The 13,823-nt window shown below is 52.0% G+C and overlaps 1 protein-coding gene across 3 annotated transcripts in view; it reads left to right on the top strand.

The window, feature by feature from the left end:
• ARHGAP44 (Rho GTPase activating protein 44) overlaps positions 1-13,823 on the top strand; it is a gene marked incomplete at its 5' end in the record, with an annotated part of 142,179 nt that overhangs the window by 108,021 nt on the left and 20,335 nt on the right. For all 3 annotated transcript variants that reach the window (XM_082679208.1, XM_082679207.1, XM_082679206.1), the window contains 5 exons: positions 436-517; positions 971-1,098; positions 8,016-8,127; positions 8,539-8,620; positions 12,258-12,338. In XM_082679208.1, coding sequence (XP_082535334.1) covers positions 436-517; positions 971-1,098; positions 8,016-8,127; positions 8,539-8,620; positions 12,258-12,338 — 485 coding nt within the window. The remainder of the gene's footprint in view (positions 1-435; positions 518-970; positions 1,099-8,015; positions 8,128-8,538; positions 8,621-12,257; positions 12,339-13,823) is intronic.

The following is a 13,823-nucleotide window of genomic DNA, read 5'->3' as shown; positions in this document are numbered from 1 at the left end:
GATTGTGGAGCAAGCACGTGTCTTCCGACCAGTTATATCTTGAACTGTTCTGGCAGAAATCAAGATACATAGAGGCTCGTGGCACTTAGCGCCATCTCACAGGCACACGGATTTCTGAATGTGTTCTCCATTTATAGTCCTTCATGGTTGCACCTCTTCGGTGCTTTTGCCGGGAGAACTGGGGGCGGGGTGCTCACTAGGTGGGGCGACGGTGAGGGCAGGCTCAGCTCTGGGGTGTCCTGTCTTCCCCCCCGATTCCCCTGCTTTCCAGACTTCCATGTGTGGTCACTTCCCTGCCGCAGAGGCTAAGGAGACACATGCCCCTCATCGCGGGTGGATGGAGGAGAGAGCAGGGCACCCCAATGGCGTGGCAGCCTGTGCTCCCATTGCTGCACCCTTCAGCAAAGGGTAATGCTCACTCTTGTGTTTCCTCAGCTCATAGAAGTGCAGGCCGAGTACCACAGGAAGTCGCTGACGCTCCTGCAGGCCGTGTTGCCTCAGATAAAAGCACAGCAGGGTGAGTGCAGACCTTGCTGGGACCGGGGAGGCTGGGGAGCCTGCTTCCCAGAGAAGCCTGGTGCCCTGTGCTTGGCTCACCTGCTGCATCCCGAGCAGTGCCACGTTTAGATGAGCCCCAGGACCTCCCCTAGCAGGTGCCTTGCCCCAGCGGCAGTGAAGCCAAGCACACTCACACACACTGCCCCACGGGGATGAGTCGGGTGTGCATGGGCATGCGTGGAGGTGCGTGGGTGACAGGAAGCCCACCGGCTCTGCTCACATGGGCTGGCCTTCCATTCCACCCACTCCCCCCATCATCCCCCAAAACCCCAAGAATGGAGACTCAGCTGGGCTCCGTGTCTTTGGTAGACTTAGGAGAATCTGTGTGAGCAGAGGAGGGGAAGATGCCCGCATGGGTGACCTCCACTGACCCCTTTCACTGACCCCTCTCTTGCTCCACTCCCCCCGACAGAGGCCTGGGTGGAGAAACCTTCCTTCGGGAAGCCCCTGGAGGAGCACCTCCTGATCAGCGGCCGGGAGATTGCCTTCCCTATCGAGGCGTGTGTGACGATGCTGCTGGAGTGTGGGATGCAGGAGGAGGTGGGTCTGGGCACAGCCGAGCTCTGCCTTGAGCAGGTCTCCTCGTCCGCGAGATGGAGCCTCTGGGGTCTCCTTCTGTGTTACCGTCCTCGCCCAACCCCACAAACCCAAACCCATGAAGATGTGGTACAGCTGCCCTTCCTGAAACCAGTCCTGCTTTCTCTCATGAGCCTTCGCTCTCTGGGGACAGTGGTGGATTGCGGGAAATGATACCACTGGCCCTGAGGATCTTACAGCCCCGCTCTCGCCCTTCTTTCTGCATTTTTAACCTGGTTGGGGCATTTTCCTCCCCCTCCCCCTCCTCCCCCTCCTCCCCCTCCCCCTCCTCCCCCTCCTCCCCCTCCCCCTCCTCCCCCTCCCCCTCCTCCCCCTCCTCCCCCTCCCCCTCCTCCCCCTCCTCCCCCTCCCCCTCCTCCCCCTCCTCCCCCTCCTCCCCCTCCCCCTCCTCCCCTCCCCCTCCTCCCCCTCCTCCCCCTCCCCCTCCTCCCCCTCCTCCCCTCCCCCTCCTCCCCTCCCCCTCCTCCCCTCCTCCCCCTCCCCTCCTCCCCTCCCCCTCCCCTCCTCCCCTCCCCCTCCCCTCCTCCCCTCCCCCTCCCCTCCTCCCCCTCCCCTCCTCCCCCTCCTCCCCTCCCCCTCCCCCTCCTCCCCCTTCCCTCCTCCCTTCCCCCTTCCCTCCTCCCCCTCCCCCTCCCCTGCTCCCCTCCCCTCCTCCCCTCCCCCTCCCCTCCTCCCCTCCCCTCCTCCCCTCCCCCTCCTCCCCCTCCTCCCCTCCCCCTCCTCCCCTCCCCCTCCTCCCCTCCTCCCCCTCCCCTCCCCTCCTCCCCCTCCCCTCCTCCCCTCCCCCTCCCCTCCTCCCCTCCCCCTCCCCTCCTCCCCCTCCCCTCCTCCCCCTCCTCCCCTCCCCCTCCCCCTCCTCCCCCTTCCCTCCTCCCTTCCCCCTTCCCTCCTCCCCCTCCCCCTCCCCCTCCCCTCCCCTCCTCCCCTCCCCCTCCCCTCCCCTCCTCCCCCTCCCCCCTCCCCTCCCCTCCCCCTCCTCCCCCTCCCCTCCCCCCTCCTCCCCTCCCCTTCCTTCCCCCTCTGATCCTCCACCTCCTCTTTCTCTAATTGAAAAAATAGACCTTTTAACATTTTTGATCATAACCTTTTTATAGAGATCCTGAAAATATGATTGATACAGACATTAGAAAGCATTTCGTATGAGCCACATGTAAAGAGACATTGGTGACTTTTGTTTTTCTTGTTGTGTAAATGTTTTCCTGGGAGATAGACCTCATCTTTGGCTTCTTATACAGGCAATTTAAAAATCATTACTCCATCTTCCTTTAATCTGGTCAGCCAATCAGTATTTATTTAGGGCATTTATTACTGAGCAAAATATAAAAGAGTGAGATGGGGGCTTATGAATTTATGAGGGGAGAGGAGTCTAGCATCTGTCACATAAACCTGATTCATTCAGAACAGTCAATAAGCACTCTAAGTATCACTAGGTCCGGGGGGCAGAGAGGGAGTGGGCAGAAGGGGAGGAAGCTGACGAACGATGAAGCTGTATGTCTGCTGCCCCCTGTAAGCCAGGTGTGTTTTAGATTCAGCTATTAGGAAGGGATGGGAATAAATGGTTTTTTTACCCCATTTTAAGTGCCAGGCATCTTCATGTATATTATCAGTGAAAAGATGATAAGGTCTCTTCAGCCCCTGAGGGATGGTTTCATGGAGGGAGGTGAACTTGGCTTATTCTTTCCCCATCATTTGTTTGTAATTATGGAAAAACTGAAAGACAAGAGAAGATACTGCACCTCATCATCTGCCTTATGGTCAGTCAGGTCCATCTCTGCCTTCACCTTCCGCCCCAGCCCCTGGCTGGACGTTTTGAAGCCTATCCCAGACATTCTGTCATTGCATCTGCAGGACTTCAGTGTGTGTGTCTCTGAAAGATAAGGAACGTTTCTAAATGTAACTGTGCAGTATTATTCTATAAAAAAGTGAAAAGAATTTATTGCTGCCTTCACATGCCGACTCAGTGTGAACAGGGTCTGGAAGATCAGGTCCTCCGACTTCTCCCGTGTTGTCTCCTGACTCTCCCACCTGCTATTTCCGGACCTTTCCGCCTCTCACCAGGCCTCACTCTCACTTGCGTTGTCCGCCCCACCCTCCAGCTTTGCTTCAGCTCTTCTTTAATAACAAGTAGGCTCAGGTTGCCCCAAGCCTAGAAAAATCTCTTCTCTCAATCCAACCACAGCCTCATGTTCCTTCCCTTGCACTTTGGTTTTGTGTTTTATGCTACCCAATTTCTTTTTTAAAATTTTTTATTTTACTTATTTTTTATTGAAGTATCATTGATTTATACCATGTTGTGTTAGTTTCAAGTGTACAGCAAAGTTCAGTTATCCATATATATTTTTCATATTCTTTTCCATTATGATTTACTGCAGGATATTGAATATAGTCCCCTGTGCTATACAGTAGACCTTGTTGTTTATCTCTTTTATGTATTGTAGTTTGTATCTGCTAATCCCCAACTCCTAGTTTATCCCTCCCCCACCCCCGTTCCTCTTTGGTAACCATAGTTTGTTTTCTAAGTCTGTGAGTCTGTTTCTGTTTTGTAAATAAGTTCATTTGTATCATTTTTTTAGATTCCACATATAAGTGATATCCTGTGATATTTGTCTTTCTCTGACTTACTTCGCTTAGAATGATAGTCTCTAGGTCCATCCACGTTGCTGCGAAGGGCATTGTTTCATTCTTTTTTTATGGCTGAGTAGTATTCCACTGTATATATAGACCACATCTTCTTTATCCATGCATCTGTTGATGGACATTTAGGTTGCTTCCATGTCTTGGCTGTTGTGAATAGTGGTGCTATGAACATAGGGGGTCATGTATCTTTGTTAGTTAGAGTTTTCTTTGGATATGTGCCCAGGACTGGCATTGCTGGATCACATGACAACTCTATTTTGAGTTTTTTAAGGAACCTCCATCCTGTTCTCCGTAGTGGCTTGCGCTACCCAGTTTCTTGAAGTAGCTCTCATCATCTGTTGCTCCTGCATCCTCACCACCACTCACTCACTCACTCCTCTTCTTTTTTTGGTCCCTTCTGCCCCCACGACTGGGCTGAAGCTGCGCTCAGTGGTCCCCAGGGATCCCCACTGCTACTTCCCATGACTTAGTTCAGCCGCCTTGGCCATCACTGCCTGTGAAGTTGCTAACATAGTCGTCCTTGAAACCAGCTCTTCCCTGGACTCCTGGGTCCCCCCCACCCCTGCCGGCAGCATCAGGGCAGCAGCGGGGGGAATCTGCACCACCCGGCCCTGCCCTCTGCTCACTCTGATCTCTGCTGCGGTGCTCTCACCCTCTCTGAGAGCTTCGCCTGCCCTTAGTGAGGACTCGGGGTTCTCGTCCTCCTGTGGGCTCCACTCCTGAGTTTTCTGCCATGTCCTCAACATTTCCATGCAGATTGTCCTCTCACGCCCCCAAAACTGGACTCACGAGCTATTTTAACAACTCTCCCACCCCTGCACCCCCGGTGTTTGTCACTGCATGAAGCAGCCGTCTGTGACACCGTCAGAAATCTAAAAGCTTCCCTTTGAAAACTCTGCCGCCTTGGCTTTGACTCCGCCCATCACCGGGTGTGGTTGCTCTCCCCCCCAGGGCCATGGCGTGGCTTGACGAGGGTCTCGCCCGCACCTTCCATGCACGTGCAGCCTGCTTTGGGGCTGCAGCAGCCTTACGTATGCACTGGTCTAAACGTGCTCATGAGGCTTCCTCACGGGGATGCCATAGAGCTTTGGACATCGATTTATCTGACATACCCTATCCTGAGAAGGGGGCTAGCAGTCTTAGCAGGCAGAAAACTCAGTGTTCCGGATGAGGCATGTTTTCTTCTGAAGGAACTTGGAAATCTGAGTGGCCATAAACAGTTAAAGGAGCAAGGGGGATCCTGCCAGCGTCTCAGTGTCTGGGCTGCATCATAGAATTCAGGAGCTGAGCAGGTGAAACGAACCAATGGGTCTTCCACCCGCGTCTACCTTCCCTGTGACTTGGGGGCTCCCCTCCAACTCTGACCTGCTCGTGTCTCCCCTTCCACACGCCCCTGGCTTCCTTCTCCCTTTATACGGCAGTAGCTCACTTTTGCAGCGGTTCACGTGGAAGAGGTGGCAATGACTCGAAAGTAACTTTAAGAATAAAACATGAAGGGGCTGCAGGAGGCAGAGGCGTTGCTCCCTCGTAACCACCCCCAGTCTGCCCATCCCCCGAGGGCATGGCCTTGATGAGTCCCTCAAGGTGTAGCCCTGTGCCTCCTGAGATACGCAGACACACAGACATATACAAAGACACACACACACACACAAAGACACACACAAAGACACGGACACACAAAGACACGGACACACAAAGACACACACACACAAAGACACAAAGCCACGGACACACACGCAAAGACACAGACACACACACAGACACAAAGACATATACACACGCAAAGACACACACAAAGCCACGGACACAAAGACACGGACACACACGCAAAGACACACACACACACAAAGACACGGACACACAAAGACACACACAAAGACACACACAAAGACACACACAAAGACACATACACACGCAAAGACACACACAAAGACACACACAAAGACATATACACACGCAAAGACACACACACACACAGACACACACAAAGACACGGACACACAAAGACACACACAAAGACACGGACACACAAAGACACACACACAAAGACAGACACAAAGCCACGGACACACACGCAAAGACACAGACACACACAGAGACACACACACACAAAGCCACGGACACACACGCAAAGACACAGACACACAAAGACACGGACACAAAGACATATACACACGCAAAGACACACACACACAAAGACAAACACAAAGCCACGGACACACACGCAAAGACACAGACACACACAGAGACACACACACAAGGACACAAAGAAACACACACACACACAGACACAGACACACATACACAGACACAGACACAAAGACACAGACACACACACACACAAAGACACAGACACACACAGAGACACACACACAAGGACACAAAGAAACAGACACACACACAGACACAGACACACATACACACAGACACAAAGACACAGACACACACACAAAGACACAGACACACACACAAAGACACGGACACACAAAGACACAGACACACAAAGACAGACACAAAGACATAGACACACAAAGACACAGACACACACACAAAGACACAGACACAAAGACACGGACACACACACAAAGACACAGACACACACACACAAAGACACGGACACACAAAAGACACAGACACACAAAAGACAGACACAAAGACAGACACACAAAGACACAGACACACACAGAGACACAGCCACAAAGAAACAGACACACAAAGACACAGACACAGACACACAAAGACACAGATACACACAAAGACACAGACACACACAAAGACACAGACACACACAGACACAGACACACACAAAGACACACACCCAAAGACACAGACACAAAGACACAGACACACACACACAAAGACACAGACACAAAGACACGGACACACACAGAGACACAGGTGTGCACACACACACTGTAGACCTTTGTGCATGCATCCACCTCCTAGACCTCCAGCTCTGACCAAGTCTCAGTCAAAGTTTTCTCCAAAATATATCCTTTTTTTTAAATTGAAGTATAGTTGCTGTACAATATTATATAAATTACATGTATACAATATAGTGATCCACAATTTTTAAAGGTTATACTCCATTTATAGTCTTTATAAAATATGGGCTGTATGCCCTGTGTTGTACAATATATCCTTGTAGCTTATTTTATACCTAATAGCTTGTACCTCTCAATCCTCTATGCCTATATTGGCCCTCCCCATTAGTAACTACTAGTTTGTTCTCTGTATGTGTTGAGTCTGCTTCTTTTTTGTTATCTTCACTAGTTTGTTGTATTTTTTAGATCCCACATATAAGTGATATCATACAGTATTTGTCTTTCTCTGTCTGGCTTATTTCACTTAGCATAATACCCTCCAAGTCCATCTATGTTGCTGCAAATGACACAGTTTCATTCCTTTTTACAGCTGAGTAATATTCCGTTGTATATATACACCGCATCTTCTTTATCCGTTCATCTGTTGATGGACGCTTAGTTTGCTTCCCTTTCTTGGCAATTGTAAAGAACGCTGCTGTGGACATGGGAGTGCATGTATCTTTTCAAATTAGTGTTTTTGTTTTTCCAAAATGTATCTTAAATACACAAGAACAGGAAGTCAAAGTGCCCAGGGTTCATTTATCCAACAAATGCGTACTGAACCAGAACGCTGGGTCACCCCGTACTAGGCGCTGGGGACACAGCTGTGGGCGAGGCTTGGGTCCTGCCGCTCCAATATTGATAAACGGTGACGAGAAGGATACACCTAGTTGATCATGGAGGAACGGGGTGGGTAGACTGCCTGTCAGGTTTTTAATTAATTAATTAAATTTATTTATTTATTAGTTGGCTGCGTTGGGTCTTTGTTGCTGCGCGCGGGCTTTCTCTACTTGCGTTGAGCGGGGGCTACTCTTTGTTGTGGTGTGTGGGCTTCTCATTGTGGTGGCTTCTCTCTGTTGCGGACCACGGGCTCTAGGCGCGTGGGCTTCAGTAGTTGTGGCTCATGGGCTCAGTAGTTGTGGCTCGCGGGCTCTAGAGCGCAGGCTCAGCAGCCATGGCGCACGGGCTTAGCTGCTCTGCGGCATGTGGGATCCTCCCGGACCAGGGCTCGAACCCGTGTGCCCTGCATTGGCAGGCGGATTCCTAACCACTGGGCCACCGGGGAAACCCCTGCCTGTCCGTTTTGCTTTTGTGCCTTGGAGGTTCAGGCTGCCCTGTGACCCCCTGTCCTGTCGGCAGGGCCTCTTCCGAGTAGCCCCATCTGCCTCCAAGCTGAAGAAGCTGAAGGCTGCCCTGGACTGCTGCGTGGTGGACGTGCAGGAGTGCTCAGCAGATCCCCACGCCATTGCAGGTGGGCCTCGCTACTGGGGGGGCTCCGGGGAAGGGGTGGGCGTGGAGGGTGTGCGGCCACATGTCGGGGCCACTCGAGCCACGGGCTTCCCAGCATGCTCCAGGCATGTCCACTCAGGACCCCGCTTGAGCCCTGGTGGCTGTGGCCCTTGAAGGGAGGCCTTCCCATCCCCCACGTGCCAGGGGAAGGGGCGAGGGTGGGAAACATGAGGGGGGAGGCCCGTGTGGTCACCAGCCCAGGGCCCACGGCCGCGCCAGAGCCTCGGATCCGGTCACGCGGCAGCCACCGTGTGACCTTGTCACGTGGGTCGGGGAACCGTCCCCAGACGTGGCCCCCGTGATGGCGCTGGCTGGTAGCATGTGTCTCTGCCGTGTCCCAGTGGCTCACGGACCATATGGTGTTCATGTCCAGGAGCTTTGAAATCTTACCTCCGGGAGCTGCCAGAACCTCTGATGACTTTTGAGCTCTACGATGAGTGGATCCAGGCTTCTAAGTGAGTACAGCACGTTTCGGGGTGTCTTCTGGGTTGTGGTTTATTTGGGAGTCTTTATGGAAATTGTGAAAGCATGCCACCTGGGATCCAGCGAATCCCTTTCTTGGTATGTGTCACGGGGAAAGAAAGGCTTGTACGTGTGCCCGGAGAAGTGTGTACCAGGGTGTTGGTCATGCGGTCACCTTGAATAGCAGAAGGGAATGACCGAATAAAATACGGTATAGCTACACTCTCACATGCCCAGCGGCACTGCGAAAAACGGGTAGAGCTATTCCTGCTCACGTGTAGAGGTACGAAGATTTAATTTTGAGTGAACTAAAGTTACCAAGAACCCACAGGATAGTCTGTTGTTTTAAAAAGAAGAAATACAAAAAACACACTCAAAACGATACAATTTTAGGAGTGCCTCTATAAGTGTGTAACTGCATAAAAGAAGGTTCTGGAAAGGCTCACACTGGCAGGTGGGGATGATTCCTTCCGGAGAAAAGAGCAGGACAAGGGAGTGGTGACAGGGGTCTTTACCCTCATCTGTAATAGGTAAAAAATATTAACAACAACTAATATCAAAATACAATGTCCGGGCAGTGGACACCATCCCCACTTTCCTGAAGGTGAGCCTGGAGGGGGGGCCTCAGCAGGGAGGTGGCAGGAACGAGGCCCAGACCCTGGTCGTGCGTCGGGAAGGTGGGGGTATGGAGATCGGGGGGGCTGGTGCTCAGCGGGTGTCGCCCCAGCCATGTCACCTGTGTAGCTCCGAAGCGTGGGATTCCTTGCTTCCTCACTTGATTCGTGGTTAGGATTTTATTATGTATTTTCTTCGGCCCTCAGTAAGAGCTGACTTTAGTACATGCTACTGTTTGGAGGAATCAGTGTTTACTGAGTAAATGGACACGGCTAGGGAGGACACAGGAGAACGGGCACCAGAGAGAGGCTGGGAGAGATGAGGGTGGAGATGGTCCAGGAGAAAAAGATACAGGAGGGAGAGGAACATCTCATGGGAGGACTGAGCTCGGTGCCCATGAAAGGATGACTCCTGGGGGTCTCTGATCATGGGGTTTAGTAGTGAAAAGCAGCCAGCCGAGCTGCTCCAACAGGATGCTGGAGTGCATATGTGCTTCCGTAAGAACGGGGGCTGCAAGAGAACCCAGCTGACCTGGAAGTGAAACCAGGCTGGCGTGTGCAGAGCTAGAAAAAGCCCGCTCCGGTTACTGTGCACACCTCTGGTTTTTTATCCAAGGTAGAATAGAGATGATGCATTTTAAAAGGCTGGCTGACTGCCTGGAATTCCTACATCTCATGGTGGAAAGTGAGTTTTAGAGCCCACGGGGACACTAATAATCACAGGTGATGCCATTTGTTGCGTGTTTATTAGAGGCTTGTCATCGTTCTAAGCTCATTATATGCTTTTAACTCATCTGATTTTCACAACAACCCTACGAAGGCGGTTGTGCTGTCTTCCCTATTTTATAGATAAGAAAGTCGCGTCACAGAGCAGGTGTTCGTGGCAGGTTACTTGCCGTCTGATAAGTGACAGGACGAGGATGTGAGTCCAAGGAGTCCGGCTCCGGAGCCCACATGCTTAACGGCACTCCAGGCCTCTCTAGAATGACACGGGGGTCCTGGGCACGATGATGAGTGAGGACGTATCTTTTGTTGGACGCTGCCCCTTTTATTTGCTGAATGTGGGGGTGGTCTTGATGACTCCAAGCTGGAGGAGGAGAGGGCGGCCGGGTGCTTGGGGATCAGAGAGAGACCGTTCCCGATGATTTACAAAGGAAATAGGGGTGAGCGGATGCCTCGAAGAGCTCAGGTCTTGGAACCAAGGGAAAGCAAAGGCTTCTTTCTGCCCCTGGAGGAGATGCATGTTGTGCGTGGAGATTCTGGGCGTGGTGGTGGCGGCCACCCCGAGGCCACAGTCTCTAAGGAAGGTAATTTTGCCCAGGACAGCCACCTTCAACCCTCTGTGTGCATCAGTCCCCTGCGAAGCTTTAAAAGATACCTAGGTTCCATGCCCGGACCTCCTTTTCAGAGAGTCTGGTGTAATTCTCTTTGTTTCAAAGCTCCCAAGGCTACTGGGTTGATAACCATTGACCTTTGGTGAAGTTGGATCTCACCAGAGAGCCGCACTCACCCTCACGGGGGATTGGCCTTCAGGGAAGCTCTGCCTCTGGCCGGGCCATCCAGGAGTCGGGGCGGGGACTGGCGGGAGACAGCAGGAGCAGTAGTGAGGGATCTGCCAGGCGAGGTGGCCTGGGACTTGTCTGGTCACGTGTGCTGAGCGTTTCCATGCAGGAAGCACGGAGCAGCCCAGAGGCTGAGCCAGGCCTACCAGAGGCGGCAGGAAGGCCCGAGGCTCCCGTCACTCCCAGGCTTTCTCCCTCTTCGTGCTGGCCATCCCCTCACACGCGACCGTTCCCCCGAAACCTTTGCCTGGTGGGCTCCTTCGGACTCTTTGGGCCCGTCTTCCTGGCACCCAGTCGTCAAGCAGCTGGCAGTCAGGATCCGTCCCATCCCCTGTGTCCTTTCTCTGTGGAGAACTGATCTGCGGGTTCGAGGCTGTGTTTGTGTAGCTGGTTAGGTTGTGAGCTGGGCTGGTGGGGCCGGGCGGGGGAGGCAACGGTCTCCTCTGATTGCATCCTGATTCCCAGCCCTTGGGACACTGCCTGACACACGGGAGACCCTCGGTACGTGGGTGCTGATTTTTATTGAAGGGAAGGTCTTGGCAGAATCTGCCCTTTCAAGGGCTGAGGAGTGGAAAACGGAGATTTTCTTGCCTGGGTCAGGATAGGAGGGAGGACTTCTGGGGACCCAGCGATGGCCACTGCCCTGCCTTGGGCCCCGGGTCAAGGGGTCAGAGCTGGGCCTCCCTGTTGGCATTTGCTTTTTAGTTTTTCTCGAGAAAAGGTTCTTTGAACATAAGGCCTTCCTAACCGTGTCAGCCTTGATGTAGGTTTTCATGAAAAGTAAATTTAAAAATGTAGTCCTATAAGTAATTTCTTTTAATCCTTACAGGGTTTATCAATAAAGAAACCTTTAGAGCAAATCTTTTTGTAGAGTAGAGAATCCTTTGGTCATGGAAATTATCCATCTCTGAGTTATGTCTTCAAGGGTCAGATGTCCTTATGTCTGTATGAGTTCATGTAATTTACTTGTTCAGAAGGTGTTTATTGAGCATCTATTATGTGCCAGATGACAAGACACTTAATGTGCATTAACTAATACCCGTGGAACAGGCCAGTCAGCTGCCACTGTGGTGTGAAAGTGGGGTTGACCTGTTTCTGGTGTCCTGTTGCTGTGACAGAATCGCCCTCCTGATGACACCACAGCCCCGCCCACTCCAGAGGCCAGGTGTCTGGCCTCTGCCCTCCTCCCTCACCTGCTGCCCCGGCACCCATTCACCTGGGCCATGTGACCTGTGTAGGGGAAGTTTTGTTCAAATAGCCCAGGCAAGACAGAAAGAGACCTTAGAGGGGGAAATAATAAGAACCAAACATTTGCATGATAATAGTTTACTGATATGATCACTAACAACGGCTGGTTCCTTTTTCTCAAATATTTCGATGGCTGGTGAATATGAATCCCGGTGGGACTTCATCGATTCGTGCTCAACCAATGGCTTTTCCTGTTAATTTCCCAGCATCCAGGAGCAGGACACGAGGCTCCAGGCTCTGTGGAATGCTTGTGAGAAATTGCCCAAGGCCAATTACAACAACATCCGGTGAGTGGACCCTGGAGACACTGGGTCAAGGTTATTTAAGCCTCAGACACGTGTTTCCGGGCCAAAAGGCATGGTCACTGGCAGGCATGGTGTTATATGGTGTCCAAAGCATGGTTAACATGCAGGATCTCTTTTCAACCTCAGGCAGCCCTGGGAGGCTGTGAATTACCATTTTGCACGTGAGGAAACAGACTAAAAGGGACGGTGAGACTTTGCAGGCTACCTGGCCAGCTGTTGGCTAATGCAGTTAAGTTCTTTGATTTGCAAGGAGCAAAGATGAATGCAGGCTGTCTCCAGATATCGGGGGTTTATTGTAAAGATGGGTGCCCGTGGACACTGCGGAGAAGCTGACCAGACCCTGAGCTGGACTTGGCAGGTGTGTCCTGGAGCTAGGCTGCAGGAGGAAGAGGCCGGGAGAATATTCTGTGGTTTCCACCTTTCAGCAGCAATTTCCCACGAGTCTGTCTCTTCCTTTTCTTGCTACTGCCAGGATTTCACTTCCTGCTTCCTCATCCCGTTGTCTGTGCCAGCATTGCCCCTGGCCCTGCCCCTCTCCTGGGTACTTCCTTAGAGGCAGATTTTCAGCTTCAGCTGCTGCTGCCATCTGCCTGATGATTTCTGTTTTCCTGTTAAAAACCCCAGGAGCGACTTTCCATGACTTACACATAGAATTCCTGTACGGCCCAGCAATTCCACTTCTGGATGTATTCCCAAAAGATTTTGCAAGTAGGGACTTGATTTTGTACACCTGTGTCAATGGCAGCGTGATTCACAATAGCCAAGAGGTGGGAACAGCCCGAAAGTCCGGTGATGGATAAATGCATAAACAAAGTACACATACAATGCGATATCCAGCCTTCAAAAGGGAGGACATTCTGATTCTTGCTACAGCATGAATGAACCTTGAAGGCTTTACGCTAACCGAGGGAAGCCAAACACAAAAGGACAAATACTGAACAGTTCTACTCATAAGAGGTACCTAGAGCAGTCAGTTCATGGAGACAGAAAGTAGAATGGTGGTTGCCAGGGGCTTTGAGGGGGTGAAGCAGCAGGTGGTCTGTCACTTAATGGGTGCAGAGTTTTAGTTTGGGGTGATGGAAAATTCTGGAGATGGGTAGTGGCGATGGTTGCATCACAGTGTGAAAGTGTTTAACGCTACTGAGTTATACACTTTAAAATGCTTAACTTGGTCAATTTATGTATCCAAAATTGAAAAACAAAATCCCAACAGCAAGAATCAGATGGGTATGACTCTGCAGGTGTTGCTAGGCCACCGGCCAGCCTGTGGGTTGACTCAGCTCAGGTCCCACGTCCTGGTCCAGGCGTGTGCGGCCGCTTGGAGGGTATGACGTGGCGGGAGAGGCTGTGGGGAGAGGGGGCCCACTGGCAGCTTTAGGGGCCTCTGCGGTCCTTCTGCTCCGTGGGCAGGAGGTAAGTCAGCAGTTCCTGAAGGAACCACTTCACCGTTGTCCGGGCAGAAGGGGG

Source organism: Grampus griseus, assembly GCF_964374135.1.
Source record: "Grampus griseus genome assembly, chromosome: 20".
Taxonomy (NCBI): Eukaryota; Metazoa; Chordata; class Mammalia; order Artiodactyla; family Delphinidae; genus Grampus; species Grampus griseus.
The sequence above is the reverse complement of the archived record's forward strand: the minus strand, read 5'-3'. Positions and strand labels throughout refer to the sequence as shown.